A 15,633-nucleotide genomic window follows, 5' to 3' on the forward strand; every position below is an offset into this window, starting at 1 on the left:
AGCAATCGCATAAGGTCTCAGGTTCAATCACGTCAACGTGCTGAAGCCGTTATATTCTAACTTCTACGATGCCAGTAACGCGAGTTCCGGCACTCCCTGCAGCTGCTCAGACAAGGAACTTAACAAACGTGAGTATTAACCCTCTGTTCCGACGCGTTCCTTGCAATGTCTTCACCTCGCCTGCTGAATTGGTTACTTCCGACGCGTGTATATCGCGCCCATCACAAGACAGTCTCAGACAGAAACTTGTGAGAATATCCTTTGCATTGGAGAAGCTTCCCTTGCTTCCGCTTCCAGTGTACCCTATCTTGTAGGATCGCGCTGCTGTCTTGCGGATGTCCACAAATGCCTGATACCATCACCAATCGATAGAAATTTTGTAAAATAGACCGTGTCTCCTCGCTGCCTCCTGGCTACCGTGCTGCGTCTGTGATTAAATTAGCAGGCGTATTACATAAGCGGGGTATTAGCCTGAGCAGCGCTTTTTTCCCCTGGACCGTCTCGCCTGGCGTCCACCACGACCCAGCTGCATATTCCAAGGTTTAGGACCTTCTGAGTCGTCGCAGTCGACCGCGCAGGACTTGCACTCACTCGGATCGTCGTATTTCCCGCAGTTTTTCACGATGGCCACGGATTACTCGCCTGAGTCTTCAAGCCCTCAGCCTCACCCCTACCTTCATGAACCGATCCTGTATATTGCTACTTTGCCGTCATGGCTCGACAACGAGCTTGTAGCTCAAGCGCTTACTGGCTGTGCGCCTTTCCGGCTCAATATGAATCGCGATGAGGAGAACAAGACGATGTCCGGGACCATTGAGTTCAAGTTCCTCGATAAAGGTGCATTACATCGCTCTTGTCAACCTGTCACATTGTAATATAACGACCATACAGCTGAGAAGGCTCTGGCTGTTGCGCACTCACGTCCAATCCCCGAAACAGAGCCGCCAGTGATCCTGACCCTCTCGCCGTACCCTCTCACGAATCCGCCTACACCGCTTCCACCCCCAAATGCAGGACCTCGATTGGTCAAAGAGCTTCCTCCGGATTACGACTTCTTGAAACTTTACGATTTGTTCAGGCCATTCGGGGCCATTGCCTCAGTCCGGTACCCAACGAGCTTCGGTGTTAATACCGGAGTAGTCCAGTTCTGGCGAGAGGAGGATGCGCGACAAGCACAAGAAGCGATGCATTGCGCGGATGTCGATGGGTATAATATTGTGGTACAAATGTACCAACCGAGGCGGGCGGGGTCGAACGTCTCGGAGTTCAGTCCCAGTGCCCCAGCTTTCGTTCCCTCAGGCTCTGTATTCCCATACCCAGCACAGGTGAGTATTCGTGTTCCTGCGCTTGGATTATCGTGGCGCGATCCCGAGTCTCTGTGGCGTGTGGCGGTTTCGGGTCGACTATAAATGTTCCAACTCTCTGCATCCCCATCTTAATCCGCACATTAAATCATGATACCGCAGTACTCTCCTCACTCGCCACATTCGCCACCACGAGCCCTCTCGTATTCACCTCGGCAAGCTCCTGCACCGTTCGTCCATGGTCCTGGTCAACAGGTGCAAGTACACCATGGGAGCCATAGCGGGTTAATCGACCCATGCAATCTCTTCATCAAAGTGAGGATGTGTCCTGTACGGTCGATAGCGTCCGGGTTCTGACCGCGTACCAGAATCTTGACGCAGAGATTGATTCTAATGCCCTATTCGCACACTTCCGCCAGGTATGGTTTTTGCTGGTCGATGTCAAATCATGCTGAATGATTCGTTGTCTGTTCAGTTCGGCCAAATAGTCAGGTAGGTTGCATCTCTCTTGAATCCGGACTTGACTTATTTGCTAGCAGTGCGCGTGTGATGCGAAATGAGAATGGCGAGAGTCGTGGGTTCGGATTTGTCTCATATCAGACACCCGACCAAGGTATACAATCCCACTTTCGTCCCCTTCCTTGGACTGACAATTCCCGTAGCCTCTAATGCTATGCAGGCCATGAACGGTGTTGTCCTTGGCTCTAAGCCAATTGTTGTTCGGCTCCATGAGCCAAAGCAATTGCGACAGGAGAAGCTTGCCGCTAGATTTGCTGGTCAGAACGGTCACCCGAGGAGCGCCAGTGGGGCGACCAGCCCTACTCTCAGCGAAGGCGGCGAGAGCTATGCAGGGTGGGGAAGCCCGCGCAAACCACCAAGCATGCTTGGATCGCCGCCTCACAATAACCACGGTGACCATCCTAACAGGCTTAGACGAGGTAGCGGTAGTTACTATAATGTATGTTTACCGACCCATCTCCTGTGTTTTTACTAACCCGTGTTTGCTCGTGTAGGCTGCGCTTGCGGGGACCTTGAATGTGCCGATGCGCTACGACGATTTGGCTGCCCTTTCACCGGTCGTCCGGAGGGAAGTATTGATGGGAGAGCTCAATCGTCGCGTCAAGTCCTTGAATACTGTGCCTCCAAATGAGATCGACTCGATCGTAGAAAAGCTGGTCGCGTTATCATTGAGCGACGTCGTCACGGTCATCCATGATCAGAACAAATTGGCGGAGCAGATTCATTCAGTTCAGAATTCGCTCCATGCCAAACCCACGGCATCGCGAGAGAAATCTCCTTCACCGTCGGTATCACAAGATTCACGGCTATTGGATGCCAGTACCTTGATTGCGACCGCATCCGCACCCGAGCACCCCTCAACGCCCGTGTCTGTGTCTCCCGCTATCTCGACACCCCCCCGCACTTCGTCACCCTCAGGCTCCGTCGCGCAAGGGAGCGAGCGGGATCGCATGTATGCCGCGGTGTGCAAGCTGGAATCCTCCAAGCAAGCAGAGCTCACGGAGCTGATGATGAGTTTACCAAAACGCGACCGCGCGATGTGTCTGTTCAATATCGACGTGCTACGATCAAAGCTGCAGGACGCCAAGATGGTGTTGGAGAGTGACGAAGGCGAAGATGCACCCCCTGTACCTGTGACGCCGCAAGCGAGGAAGATTTCGTCCCGCTCGTTAGAGGAGAGCCCGCGGACGCCGGACCTGTCGTCTAGAGGACCATCTGTGGCTGGATCACCGACGCCCGCTACTCCTGATGCTTCGTCTGCTGGTTATACTATCGCTTCATTGGCCCGCCTCTCTGCGGTGGAAATTGTCAGGATCGCGAGCTCGCCGTCCGCTACGGGCTTGCCCCTGCCCAAGGCCGATCCTTTGGTCGTCAAGGCCACGGATGAGTTCATAGATGGACTGCTTGACAAACCTATTCAGCAGCAGAAGCAGGCTTTAGGCGATAAGTTGTACGTCGGCTGTATCTGCTGCTCTATTTCGTCTCTAATTCAACCTTCCAGGTGGCGGGTGATCAAAGCGTTCGGTATCAAGGGAGCTGTATGTACACTCCCCTGTTTTGACTTGTTGACTCTGCCTGACGCTCAACATAGCCCAAACTCACGATTACGCTTTTGGACCAAGAGGAGCTCCGACCTCTTGCTCATCTCATGAACAGTTATCCTAGCGTCCTCAAGGAGAAGGCATTGCTCACGCAGGCGGCCACCCTTGGCAGTAAATAAGCCGATATCCGTTGTCTCAAATGTTTTCACGATTGCTCCAGTTTTCCGCTCCTCCTTGCTCGTAATCACTCGTTATTTTTTTGATCGCCCCAACTTCTGCCATTCCCATTTGCATGTTTCTAGGGAATCCCGTCCGTCAGGATCTTCAGGATTTTTATCCCATCTATCCCGTCGATAATTTTCCTCGCTTCAAACTGCTGTGCACCTCCTTGTCTCGTGTCCGATTGACTAGTAATAGTACCACACTTGCATTCTTTTGTTATATCCCCTTTGACTCGGCTTTTACCCCATCCTCGTTCAGTGCTCGCCTACTTACACTGCGTATCATACATCTACATCCTTGCTCTCTTACTTCCAACATCTTTTGACTTGTGTTTTTACGACCCTATCACGATGTTATTGTCTCTTTCGCGTTGGTTCTGTCCTTGTCAAGCAAAGCGACCGGTTGTCGATCATGTTCTTTTGTTGAGCACGCAAAGCACATTGTTATTGCTAGAGCAGCCTGCAATCCGAATGCATTGCTATGCCGCTTGGTGATTTTGTGGGTGATCTTGAGCTGTTTCGGTACCCCTCTCGACGCCCGGGCACCTGGCTCTGACATATGTATACCGACATTAATCTACCAGCATGACTAAGTATAGTTATTTGCAGGTGTACTGCAGCGTACTCCCAATTAGGAGCCTGGCGCTCGGTGAATACGTATGCTCAACGAGCGGAGAAAAGAAGCAGGTAGAAACACCGAAGACACGTCAGTAGTATCCATCGCCGTCCAAGAGGTGCACTCCTCTGGCTTCGCATATCTCTTCCAACGCTTGCCATTCATCTTCGTCTAAATCTTCATCGTACACTCTGTAAGCCGCCAGGAACTGTAGCTTGGGCAGATAATCCAAATTTCCTAAGGCATCTACGAGGGAGCGGAGATCCTCTGTGAGCAATCGCAATCGCAAGTCTTCGAGAGAGGAGGGGAGACAGTTGACTACCATCGACGTTAGAGCCCAGGGACCCAGTTCCAGGACGAAGAGGTTCCGCATTTTCGATAGCGCCTGGGCGAGATCCTTCTTAAAGCATATACGCTCGTCCTGGGCATCAGGTGCATAGTCAATGATGGTTCGTGCAACATAGTATACGGAGAGCTCCTGTAAGGAGTCGCGCCAGCGCTCCAAGGCTCCGCACATAGATGCTTGAAAACGTGGGTCTTCAGGATGTGTGGTTCGTCCAAACTCCAGCACCTCGACGCAATGTATCATTGTGCTGATGACGTCCAAATCACCTCCGCTCAAGGTGATGTTGGGCAGCTTCAAGACTCGCATGGACTTCAATGGTTTGTACAGCGGAATGGCCCATAACCGGTGGCGCGCCTCGCGGGTCTCGCGGTGGTTCGGGCTATAGCTATCGAACACCGCCGGATACCTTGGGGAATCGTCGCAGACTTCGACATACTCTAGGGAAGGACATTCTTGCAGCACCCTGAAGAAGTCGTTGACCGTGCAAAATTTGTCTCCGTCGAAATAAAAGTGCGGTACCCCGGTGACTCTGGAAACCACAAGCCGCCGCAAATTCTGGCATTTGCGGAGAACTATGAAGTACTCCTCGAAGAGCGCGTTGTCGATCTCGCTGAACTGGAGGTCCTCGATGTTGCGGCAAAGCCACAGCAGCTGGGCGAGGTTCCAGGATTCGCTCTCCTCACCAGAACAGGCGAAAAGCGTCAGACGCCGTACGCGAGCTGCTACTTCGGGCCATAATCGAAGAGTCTCAACAATGTTCTCCGCTCAAGCCGGGCGTCTGTCGTTGACTTCAATTGCCTCGTAGAGGACGCAAGTGGCCACTCGGTTCCAGTGCTTGTTGACAAGTGCAGCTCGCGCTACAGAACGGAGGTCCTTGTCATGGCCATTTAGAGTCTTGAAAGGGCGATCCAATCGATGCTGTCAAGCTGTTCAAGAACGGGGCATTTGCTGCACGTAGCCTGTACACCATAGTCGATGAATCATTCAATGAAGTCTGAGGCTTCGCGCAAGTCGGTCACGTAGGAGTCACGTAGAAGTCACGACATAACGCACGTGAGAGTCACGCACGAGTCACGCACCTCGTGGGATCATTTAGATCCTCCTTTCCTCGATCAAGCTTCTGCTATACACCGCGGAAGTAGTCTCCGCTCGACGCTGGACACGGTCTGCACATCTTAAACTATGATTATGGAACGAGTCTCTTCTAAGCGCAAGATGGTGCCTTCGAAATTCGCCAGGAAGAAGCCCAAAATTACACACTCAAATATCGAGGAGTTACCTTGGAAAACAGTTTCTCGGTCCAAGGAAGCCTGGTCAGGCGCAGAAGATGGAATATTAGAGCTGGAAGAGGTAGAGGGAGTTGACATTGTCTATGAGGAAACCGAAACAGGAAGAGTTGCAAAATTCAGCGTAAGTAAGGTCAGGTCATGGAGGGATCATACTTGACTCTGTTTAGGTCGTGCGAGATGGGGACAATGCCGCAGATAAACGAGGTGAAAAGGAAGACCACCTTGCACCGACTGGTGAAGAAGAGATTGTAACGCGAACATCAGGCGACCGACAAGGCGCGCATCCTGACGAGGAGCTGGAAGCAGGGCCCATAGAGCCTCCATCATTTGACGGTGGGTACTGCAGAATATAATAGGTATATCATTATAACAGGTCCTTCAGTCGAAACCCTCCTTCCTGGGTGGAAGGAATTCCCTTTGCATGCACAGCTCATGCGTACTATTCATGCCCAAAACTTCACCTCGCCTACTCCCATCCAGTCTCGCGCCATCCCCCTTGCGTTATCGGGTAAAGATGTGATAGGTGTTGCAGAAACCGTAACTACCTTTTGCCTCCCACGCCTCTGTTCTACTAAGGAACCGCATACAGGGTTCAGGCAAAACCTTAGCCTACGGTCTTCCCATCCTCCACTACCTGCTGTGCGAAGCTCTTAGTCGACCTCCTTCCAAGAAGACAAGACGTCAAGCCAAGGCTCTGGTCCTTTGCCCTACTCGTGAACTTGCGCTTCAAGTGTCCTCGCATCTCAATGCGTGTCTGAACGACCTCGCCTCGCAGAAGGCACCGGCCAGTACACCTGCATTTGTCAGCGACAAAGGCAAAGGTAGAAGAGAACGCAATTCAGAGGTGCAAGATCCAGGCCCGAGCCAGCACAAGCCGGGGGGATCGTCGGACACCCAGCCGAAAGCCAAGGCTCCGCCACTCGTCAGTGTGGCTGCGATTGTAGGCGGGATGTCCGCGCAGAAGCAGCGTCGTATACTCGACAGAGGTGTGGACGTCTTGGTAGCTACCCCTGGTCGACTATGGGATATCCTCGAAGAGGTTAGTCATTCAAAGGTAGAGTCGCTCTCCAAACTAGCTAATTTAGTGGGTTTCGATAGGATGATGCTCTGGCGAGAGATATCAAGAGCCTAAGGTTCCTAGTTCTGGACGAAGCTGACCGGATGGTTCAAGCGGGCCATTTCGCGGAGTTGGATCACATCCTACGACTCACCCTACGGAGTTCTCAGTGAGGCCTTCTCTCCACGGATCTTTCCATCTTCGTCTAACACAGACTATCCTAAAGGTTAGATAACACAGATCCCGAGTTCAAGGGTATGGACGAAGAAAGCGAGGCGCAGCAGGGTGGTCATATAGAGAAAACCCCGATGCAGACCTTCGTATTCTCCGCGACCATGAGCAAGGATCTCCAGCGTAACTTGAAGATGCGCAAGCGGCCGAAGGCCGGGAAGACTAAGCCTGCGTCGACACTAGGTAATCCGACGGATTTGCTCGTCCTCGAGTCGCGAGCCTTGCGCTGACTGCGCGCAACAGATGACTTACTCATGAGACTCGACTTCCGCGATCCGGAGCCAGAGGTAATTGATCTCAGCCCAGAGGGGGGCGTGGTGTCTACCCTGAAGGAGGGCAAGATCGAGTGCTTGTCAGCCGACAAGGTACGTTAGAGTGATTGTACGAATCTCGAGTGCATTGGCTTACTCCCAATCAGGATGTGTACCTGTACTATTTCCTCTTGCGGTACCCCGGCCGATCATTGGTCTTCCTCTCTTCTATTGATGGTATTCGACGGCTCATGCCATTGATGGAGCTCCTGAACGTGAAGGCGTTCCCGCTGCATTCGCAGCTCGAGCAGAGGCAGCGCTTGAAAAACCTAGACCGGTACGTTGCCTGCCCGCTCCTTCGCAAGTCTCTAAGTACGCATTCTATTAGTTTCAAGTCTACGCAAAACTCAGTGCTGCTCGCGACGGACATCGCAGCGCGTGGTTTGGATATACCCGCCGTGGACCACGTGATCCACTACCAGATCCCCCGCTCGGCGGACGTGTACGTGCACCGGAACGGGAGGACGGCGAGAGCGATGCGGAAAGGGTTCAGCATGCTCATGTGTGGGCCCGACGAGAGGAGGGTCGTCAGAGCTCTCCTGGGGAGCCTTAAGCGAGGTAACATCCGATCACTATGCTGCGAAGTCTTTGCGCTGATCAATGTATCAGAAGAGAGCGAGATCCCAGAAATGGCGATCGACTTGCACATGCTGGACAAGCTGAAAGCCCGAGTGCAGCTCGCGAAGCAGATCGATGCGGCGCAGCACCGCGTGAAGAAGGATAATTATGAGCGGAATTGGCTCAAGGAAGCCGCGGAGGCTATGGAGATCGAATTGGACTCCGACTTTGCGCCCAGGTCGGTATCCGATGCTGAATATTCCTTTGGCGATACCGGTTGCTTATGTGGTATGCAGTGGTGATGACGATGAAGACGCAGGGAAGAGCAAGAAGCGCAAGGACAGTGCGAAGGTTGGCGTGCTTAAGGCGGAGCTGAAGCACCTCCTTGCACAACCTTTGCTCGCGAAGGGGATATCTGCTCGATATATCACGTCGGGGAGCAGGCCGATCGTCGACGACATGCTAGCTAGTAATCGTGCGTATTCCAGTCCGTTTCTATCTTTCACAGAACTGGATGTTGATACGATTCATTTCACTGCAGATCATGAGACGATGCTGGGGGTCATGAAGGGGGATGCTGCTGACGAGCTGATGGCTCCAAAGAAAAAGAAGGTGAAGAAGGCTGTTCAGCATGAGGAGTGGAATGGAATAGAAGAGTAACGGGCTGCATCTCATCCCTAATGATTTATTTCGTCTATATACATCTTGATATCATTTGTATACTGGGAGACTCGGAGTAGACAAGGCTCAAAGGGGCCACAGGGAACGAATGACCCGGGGAAGCATTCTCAAGATCCTAGACACCGCTCGGCATTCCCCGGCTCCCCACCCAGACACCACCTCCCTCGCGCTGATCCCGCCAGAGCCAGGATGCGAGCGAGGTACACCCCGGAGCAGCTCGCGTTCCTCCGCAAGCACCTCCCGGAATACGAGAAGCGCAACACCTCGTTCAAGCGCGGTGAGGCGAAGAAGTATGCGCACGAGACTGCGATAGAGTACATTGCCGAGTTTGGGCTTCCCAATGAGCTGCTGGGGAGCGAGGAGGCGGAGAGTCGACTGAAGGAGGTACGTGGATCTGAACCTCTGTATCTGGGAGAGGCTGATGGTTGGGTGCGCATAGCAAGTGTACAACTGGTACAAGAATACGACGAAGAGGACGAGGAGGAAGGCGCACGATGAGTGTGGGTGTCGTCGACTTTCTCTGCGTCTGGATTGTATTACTTACCGGCATTCGAATCACGACAGTCCTTTCTTCTTTCCGATTCACGCCCCAAGCGCAGTTCGGCGTCGATGTTGGCAGTGTCTCAGCATCTGTCGCGGGTCCGTCGGGGGAGGCCACGTCTATGGATACGTCTCCTGACTCAGCGCCGACAAGCCCGGCAACCGCTGGTGCTGCTGTCACTCCTACCGGAGACCCTGGGGGGTCAGAAGCCCCAAGCCCTACAGCCCCTAACCCCGTCCTGAAAAACCTATCTGAAGTCTTCAACTCACCCGAGACCGATGACAGCGCTGCACTCTGCGCGCAAATCCGCGCACACGCCCGCGCCCGCGGGGGCCCGACGCCCCTGAGCGGTGTCATCGACGCCCTGTTCGAGGAGATACACACGCAGACACGCGCGCGGACAGCGCCGGACTACATTACGCTCGACCCGGGCAGCGAGCCGTGCTACGTTTTGCTGAGGCGGTTCCGCGTTGCGTGCGCGCGCTTCCCGGTGAACGTGATGCACGCGGGGATCGCGGGCGCGGCGGCGGGAACGAAGGCACTGGAGATGAAGCTGCGCAAAGCAGCGGTGTGGATGCCGACTGTGTCCGTCGTTGCTACTGCAGCTCCTAATGGTGTGAAGAAGGAAGCCTCGGGAACGATGGCGGACGAGTTGGCGAGGATTAATACGGATAGAAAGAGAAGGGGCGCCTTTATGATGGACGCGTTTGCGCACGCAGCGGCGGTCGAGTTGGGGATGCTGACGCGCGAGGGCCGGTGGTATGCGGAGAGCGTCGCGCGGGAGGCGATGTGGGAGGGGGACGAGTCGGAATGGCTCGCGGGGGCGATCGTGCTCAGGGGGTTCATACGGTGCAGGCCGTTGGAGAATCCGAAGCGGGCGGAGTATGAGCGATGGTTGAGGGCGTACGAGGCACGCTGGAGGGAGTTTAGGGACGAGCATCGGCAGGCGATGATGGCCGTAGGTGACTTTTGGTTAGCTTATGCGCTAGATGCTGACCATCTGTCGGTTACAGGAAGTAATTATGGGTGCAAAGCAAGACATTTTGGCACTCTGAAGGGCTTTTGTCCTGTGTCCTCCTGGTTTCTTGGATAGCTTTGATGGATTTCCACCAACACATGTATTATATACTCTCCCGTTTGTTGCGCCATCGTTGCAAGCGGACAGATACTTGTCTGTCCCTTCGAAAATTTGTTGCTCTCCAGCCTTCGGTTGATATAAGCTCAGCAGTGTGAGGATAATAAAATGACTGGGGGATTGTGGCAAGAGGCTTGAGGCATTTGTATTCGGACACTGATGCCTAGTAGGATCTGAGATCCGGGTTCGATCATCTACCGTACAATCCTTACGTAAGCGATTATCGCTTGGGATTTCCCCTTGCTCAGAGTCACGGCCGAGTTCCCGTATCCCTGCTCTCTTGCCCTTGCCTTGCCTTACTGCATTTCTCCTCCTTGTATCCCTTTTTTTTGTGGCTGACTTGTATTTGCGGGGCTGGAGCGGGTGTATGTGTCCGTGTCACTAGGGTTAAAGCCATGGTATGTATCCTAACAGGCATCCCGGATAAGCACTTACTGAAACCACGATTCAAGCCTGTCTGTACTGACTGCGGGGGGTCTGTGATTGAGTATGACGCCGCTGCTGGAAATGGGTTCTGTGTAAACTGCGGGACGGTCATTGAGGAGAATACGATCGTCTCCGAGGTTACCTTCGGCGAGACGTCTAATGGGGCCGCTATGGTGCAGGGATCGTACGTCGGGCTCGGACAGAGTGAATTGTGACCTCACTACAAGCTGCTTTATTTATTCTGACCCGTGCTATGATTTAGCACGAGCTCGTATGGGGGGACCGCTAGGGAACAGGGGAAGTACTGAATCAAGAGAGCAGACGATTGCAAACGGTACGCCTGCTGGGGCACATTTTCAGAGGTTCCGATCTTAAAAACTCTGTCTGCAGCCAGCAAGAAGATCCAAAGCATCGCCAATGTGCTGCGCTTATCTGAAGTTGTCTGCCTAGCCGCGACGCGGCTCTACACCTTGGCAGTCGAGCACAAATTCACCAAGGGCCGGAAAAGCTTGAACGTCGTAGCAGTATGCTTATACGTCGCCTGCCGGCAAAAAGAGACTCGGAACTACATGCTCATAGACTTCTCCGATCTCCTCCAAGTAAGTCCTACTCTTCATCCGCACGCGCATATATTCACTCCGCCTGCCAGGTCAACGTCTTCGAGCTCGGACACACCTACCTCCAGCTCGTACAGACGCTCAACCTTCGGCTCCCGCTTGTCGACCCGTCGCACTACATCTCGCGCTTCGCCGCACTGCTCGAGTTCGGCGAGGAGACGCACCGCGTCGCGCTCGACGCGGTGCGCCTCGTGCAGCGCTTCGACCGCGACTGGATGGCGCGCGGGCGGCGCCCGGCAGGCATCTGCGGCGCGGCGCTGCTGCTCGCCGCGCGCATGAACAACTTCCGCCGGAGCGTCGCGGAGATTGTGCAGGTCGTGAAGATCGGGGATATGACGTTGAGGAAGCGGCTGGAGGAGTTCAAGCGTACGGGCAGCGCGGCGCTGACGGTGAGTGACTTTAGGAAGGTGTGGCTGGAGGACGAGATGGACCCGCCGGCATTCACGAAAGGACGTGAAAAAGAGGAGAAGGAAAAAGAAGAGAGGGAGAGCGGTGGGAAGCAGAAGGAGAAAGAGAAGAGAAAGAAGAAGGGCAGGAAGAAGAAGAGGAAGAGAGGGGAGATAACGGATGAGGAGGTCGAAGCGGAGGCGGAGACGGAGCAGATGAACGTCGACGCCAATGACGAACACATACACTCGCCACCGATAGACCCAACACTTTTGAATCAGGGCATCCTCGCCGGGACTGTGACAGAGCCACCACTAGGAACGACAGGCCGCGCCCCGCTCTTTCTCCCCGAAGACCTCCCCGACGACCCTCTCCCCGACCCGAACATCGACCCCGCCCTCCTATCGCCTCCACAATCCACTCTCAATCCCAACCCGAGTACCTTGACCCCACCGCCGCCGCCTGACCCGGTCGAGCAGCAAGCGGACGAGGTCCTCGCGCAGGAGGTCGCGAGCTTTCTGCTGAATGCGCAAGGGAGCCAGCTGAGCGAGGTCCTCGAGGACCGCGAGCGGCAGCGGCTTGCGCAGATCGACGCCGGGGACGAGCTGGCGGGCCTGGACGAGGCGGAGCTGGACGCATTCTTACTTACCGAGGAAGAGGTCAAGATTAAGGAGCGCGTATGGGTAGAGCTGAATAGGGATTACCTGGAGGCCATCGCAGGTATGTATTGAACATGGCTCATTTCGAGGATTCGCTTCGTTGACTAGTGGCTACAGCCAGGGGCGATCAGCAGGAGACCGGGCAGGCGCAGGCAAAGGCCAAGAGCAAGAAGGTTCGTATCCCGCTGGAAGCGAAATTACGCTTGCTCCAGAAATCGATTTTCTCTGTTCATGTATGCGTCCTTTGCTCATCTGACACGCATTTTCTAGCGCCGTAAGACGGATAATAAACCTAGGGATGCATCTACGCCCAGCGGCAGCACCCCCGCCGAGTCCGTCCGCAACCTCATCAAAAAGAGCTCCAAGTACAGCAAACGGATTAACTACGATGCGCTCAAGGATCTGTTGGACACCAATGCCGTTACCAATGCCCGGTCTTTGGATGAGAAAGAGGACGACATGTATACCATGGACGACAAGAGTGACGGCGAGGGGATGATGGTCGTCGAAGAAGAGGGCGGGGGCGGCGTGGGGTCGCTCAGTAGGGAGCCCTCTGAGAAACGCGCTCCAGTCCTAGCTCCAGAGGCAATGGACGAAGAGGGCGGAGACGAGGATGCTGAAGGCGAGGACGACGATGGCAGCGAGAAGGGAGTCGAATACGGCGGCTGGGAAGACGCGTACGAGCAAGAAATCTGAAAGGACAGACACCGGCAAGTCTATCATTATTGCACATTAACCTATTTCCTGTAGCAAATAGCAACCATCCATGCATGTATTGTGCGGGGCGAGGGAGATTGCATTCAGGCCTGAATGGAAGAATAAGTGATAAATGAGATTCAAAAGCGTGCGATCGAGCAAAATGCACAACACAAAAAGAGCATCGACAGCTATGTCCGACAGCCAGACAACAAGACAGAACGCAAAGAGTTTTATTGCCCCACCAGATCCATTCGTCACCAGAGATCCCATACAAAAAGCATCGAAACGTCCAGGTGCGACGGGCGGCGGAAGGCCGACACCACGCTCACTTCCCTTGCGGGGGAGCACCACGTCCACGGCCACCACCTGGGCCTCCGCGTCCACGGTACCCGCCGCGCAGCTCGCGTCCAGGACCGTTCATCGGCCTATTGCTAGGCGGCCTCTCACCCCTCTCCTTCTTCGTCTCCACCACAATCCTCGCCGGCTGTCCGCCCTCACCATCAATCCGGATCCCACCCTCACCTCCGAGGGGCACAGGTAATGACGCGATGATGGCGCGCTTGGCCGCGTCGATATTTGTGAACTCGAGGAACGCACAAGCCTTGCTCCGCACGATCTCGACGTCCTTGACGGGGCCGAATCGTTGCGTCAAGACGTTGGTCAAGGTCGTTTGCGAGACGTTCTCGGTTACGCCCTAGCATCGCAGTGTCAGTTAACGCACGAGGAAGTTGCAAATTATTAGAGCGGTACCTTAACGAAACATTGCGCATGAGTGATATTCTGCGCGGCAGCAATGGCGCTCTGGGGATCCCTCTGTTGATGTTGACCAGGTGGACCCCTAGGCTGCTGTCCAGCAACGGGTGTCTGGCTCGTGCTCCTGGGCGTCACAGGCGAAGCCGGCACCTCAGACGTCCCTGTGCGGTCAGTAGCAACAGCAGCGCCCCACTTCTTTGCGTTGTTCGCCGCCAGGTTCGCCCACGTCTTCGGTTGCGGGGGCTGCGCGGGCTGCGGAGCGGGCGTGGGTTGTGCGGGCTGAGCAGCAGGCGCAGGTGCGGGAGGCAGCGAGGCGGGGGCGACAGGTGGCGGGGACACGGTCGTGGGCTCGGGTGCCGGTGCTGGCTCGGGCTCCACCGGCGCCGGGGCTTCGACAGGCTCGGGCTTAACTTCGGGCTCAGGCGCAGCGGTGCCGTTGCCGTTGACGTGCGGTTCGGGCTCAGAGGGGGCGGGGGTGGCGGGTGCGGGCTCAGGGATGACAGTCTTCGGCGCCTCCTCGGGAACAGGCGTCGCGGCGACGGGCGCCGGCGCAGGAGACGGCTCGCGTTCCACTGGGGGTGGGGACGGATGTTCCGGCTGGGCGGGGGGAGCGGGCTCCGGAATATTTTGCGTCTGGGCGGTCTGGACGGCAGGCGCAGAGGCGGCGGGGTGCGTGGACTCGCCGGCGTCGGAGGCAGCGTCGGACTCGACGGTCTCTTCCTTGAGGAAGCGGAAGATGTCGTTGAGGACAAAGTAGCCGTTGGGCTGCTCGGCGAGGAAGAAGGTCTGCACGAACTTACGCCAGTCTTCGCCGCGGTTGGACATTTCGCCGATGACCTGAATGATGATACCCCCGCTGGCGGACGACTGAGCATCAACCGAATGGATGAAGACCTTGCAATCCTGGAAACCTATTGACGTGATTTTGTTGTGAATTTCCTAAGGAAGGGTCAGTGAAACAGCCACAGAATAAGAAGCGTGACGTGTGAGTGATTTGAGGTGACATTGGCAGATTGCGGTCTATCCAAGTCATTGAAGGATTTACAGACAAGCCCACTTGTAGCTCTCGCGCATCCCGCCGGTCTTGCCAGAATACAAGACAACGAGTTTAGTAACGCGAGTCTACAAGTGGCGTACGTGTCCTTCATGCCTGCAGACCCTCATGACTCGGACGAGATCCAGGACGCGACATTCACATAGGCAAAAGAATTTCGAAGTGACCTACCTGTTGACCGTAACATGGTTTGCCATCTTCTCCCTCGACACCATGGATGAAGGTCGACGCTTTTGTGTAAAACCGATGCAGTCGATTGGGCTGCTGGTTCACATAGGTATAGTATTGGGGCACAAACTGCCATCCGACTTCGGAAGGGACAACGTTCTGGTGCAGGCTAGGAGCAGGATTAGTGCCGGTGGTGCTGGTCATGACGGGTAACGTTCTGCGACGCGTCAGGCTATGACAAAGACTCGAAAGACTTCGGAGAATACATACCAGACGACGCGGTATAAAAAAGTAAAAGAGCCTATAAAATCTAGGATACACAGAAAAGCCAGAAGAGGCTGAGACGGTCGAGTGCGTCGGTGTGTGCGATGACGGTGCAAAGTTCCAAGCTTTTCCACAAAACTTGGACGACGCGTCTCGCCGGGATTTGCCGTGAGAGCGCTTACATAACAAACTTAGTTAATAATGAATTCATCTCGGACTTGCTGATCCTACATTTCTCGTCGTATCGTGCACTTAT

The 15,633-nt window shown here is 54.8% G+C and overlaps 6 protein-coding genes across 6 annotated transcripts; 4 read left to right on the forward strand and 2 right to left on the reverse strand.

The window, feature by feature from the left end:
• Positions 1-498: 498 nt before the first annotated feature.
• GLOTRDRAFT_122858 (uncharacterized protein) lies at positions 499-4,022 on the forward strand. The gene is made up of 10 exons (XM_007871192.1): positions 499-837; positions 892-1,325; positions 1,467-1,619; positions 1,673-1,723; positions 1,780-1,796; positions 1,844-1,917; positions 1,967-2,262; positions 2,318-3,273; positions 3,325-3,361; positions 3,415-4,022. The coding sequence occupies exons 1-10, from the start codon at positions 624-626 to the stop codon at positions 3,541-3,543; spliced, it is 2,361 nt and encodes a 786-aa protein (XP_007869383.1). The 5' UTR covers positions 499-623; the 3' UTR covers positions 3,544-4,022.
• A 270-nt stretch (positions 4,023-4,292) lies between these two features.
• Positions 4,293-5,639, reverse strand: GLOTRDRAFT_95845 (uncharacterized protein; the record flags this gene model as incomplete). Its single annotated transcript, XM_007871193.1, has 2 exons — positions 4,293-5,272; positions 5,627-5,639. 2 exons carry the CDS (start codon positions 5,637-5,639, stop codon positions 4,293-4,295), a joined length of 993 nt encoding a protein of 330 aa, XP_007869384.1.
• An 80-nt stretch (positions 5,640-5,719) lies between these two features.
• On the forward strand, positions 5,720-8,720 carry GLOTRDRAFT_140609 (DEAD-domain-containing protein). The gene is made up of 12 exons (XM_007871194.1): positions 5,720-5,957; positions 6,004-6,169; positions 6,219-6,373; positions 6,426-6,875; positions 6,935-7,062; positions 7,120-7,307; positions 7,368-7,489; positions 7,543-7,712; positions 7,764-7,993; positions 8,045-8,231; positions 8,290-8,468; positions 8,535-8,720. The coding sequence occupies exons 1-12, from the start codon at positions 5,730-5,732 to the stop codon at positions 8,651-8,653; spliced, it is 2,322 nt and encodes a 773-aa protein (XP_007869385.1). The 5' UTR covers positions 5,720-5,729; the 3' UTR covers positions 8,654-8,720.
• A 1,000-nt stretch (positions 8,721-9,720) lies between these two features.
• On the forward strand, positions 9,721-10,418 carry GLOTRDRAFT_65003 (uncharacterized protein). Its single transcript, XM_007871195.1, has 2 exons — positions 9,721-10,173; positions 10,229-10,418. Exons 1-2 carry the CDS (start codon positions 9,763-9,765, stop codon positions 10,268-10,270), a joined length of 453 nt encoding a protein of 150 aa, XP_007869386.1. The 5' UTR covers positions 9,721-9,762; the 3' UTR covers positions 10,271-10,418.
• A 211-nt stretch (positions 10,419-10,629) lies between these two features.
• On the forward strand, positions 10,630-13,135 carry GLOTRDRAFT_140611 (cyclin-like protein; the record flags this gene model as incomplete). The annotated part of the gene is made up of 7 exons (XM_007871196.1): positions 10,630-10,748; positions 10,803-10,980; positions 11,039-11,110; positions 11,167-11,375; positions 11,426-12,500; positions 12,557-12,612; positions 12,710-13,135. Exons 1-7 carry the CDS (start codon positions 10,746-10,748, stop codon positions 13,133-13,135), a joined length of 2,019 nt encoding a protein of 672 aa, XP_007869387.1. The 5' UTR covers positions 10,630-10,745.
• A 328-nt stretch (positions 13,136-13,463) lies between these two features.
• On the reverse strand, positions 13,464-15,317 carry GLOTRDRAFT_107745 (uncharacterized protein; the record flags this gene model as incomplete). Its single annotated transcript, XM_007871360.1, has 3 exons — positions 13,464-13,832; positions 13,889-14,830; positions 15,117-15,317. 3 exons carry the CDS (start codon positions 15,315-15,317, stop codon positions 13,464-13,466), a joined length of 1,512 nt encoding a protein of 503 aa, XP_007869551.1.
• Positions 15,318-15,633: the final 316 nt, after the last annotated feature.

The sequence above is a fragment of the Gloeophyllum trabeum genome, assembly GCF_000344685.1.
Source record: "Gloeophyllum trabeum ATCC 11539 unplaced genomic scaffold GLOTRscaffold_00013, whole genome shotgun sequence".
In the NCBI taxonomy this organism is placed as follows: Eukaryota; Fungi; Basidiomycota; class Agaricomycetes; order Gloeophyllales; family Gloeophyllaceae; genus Gloeophyllum; species Gloeophyllum trabeum.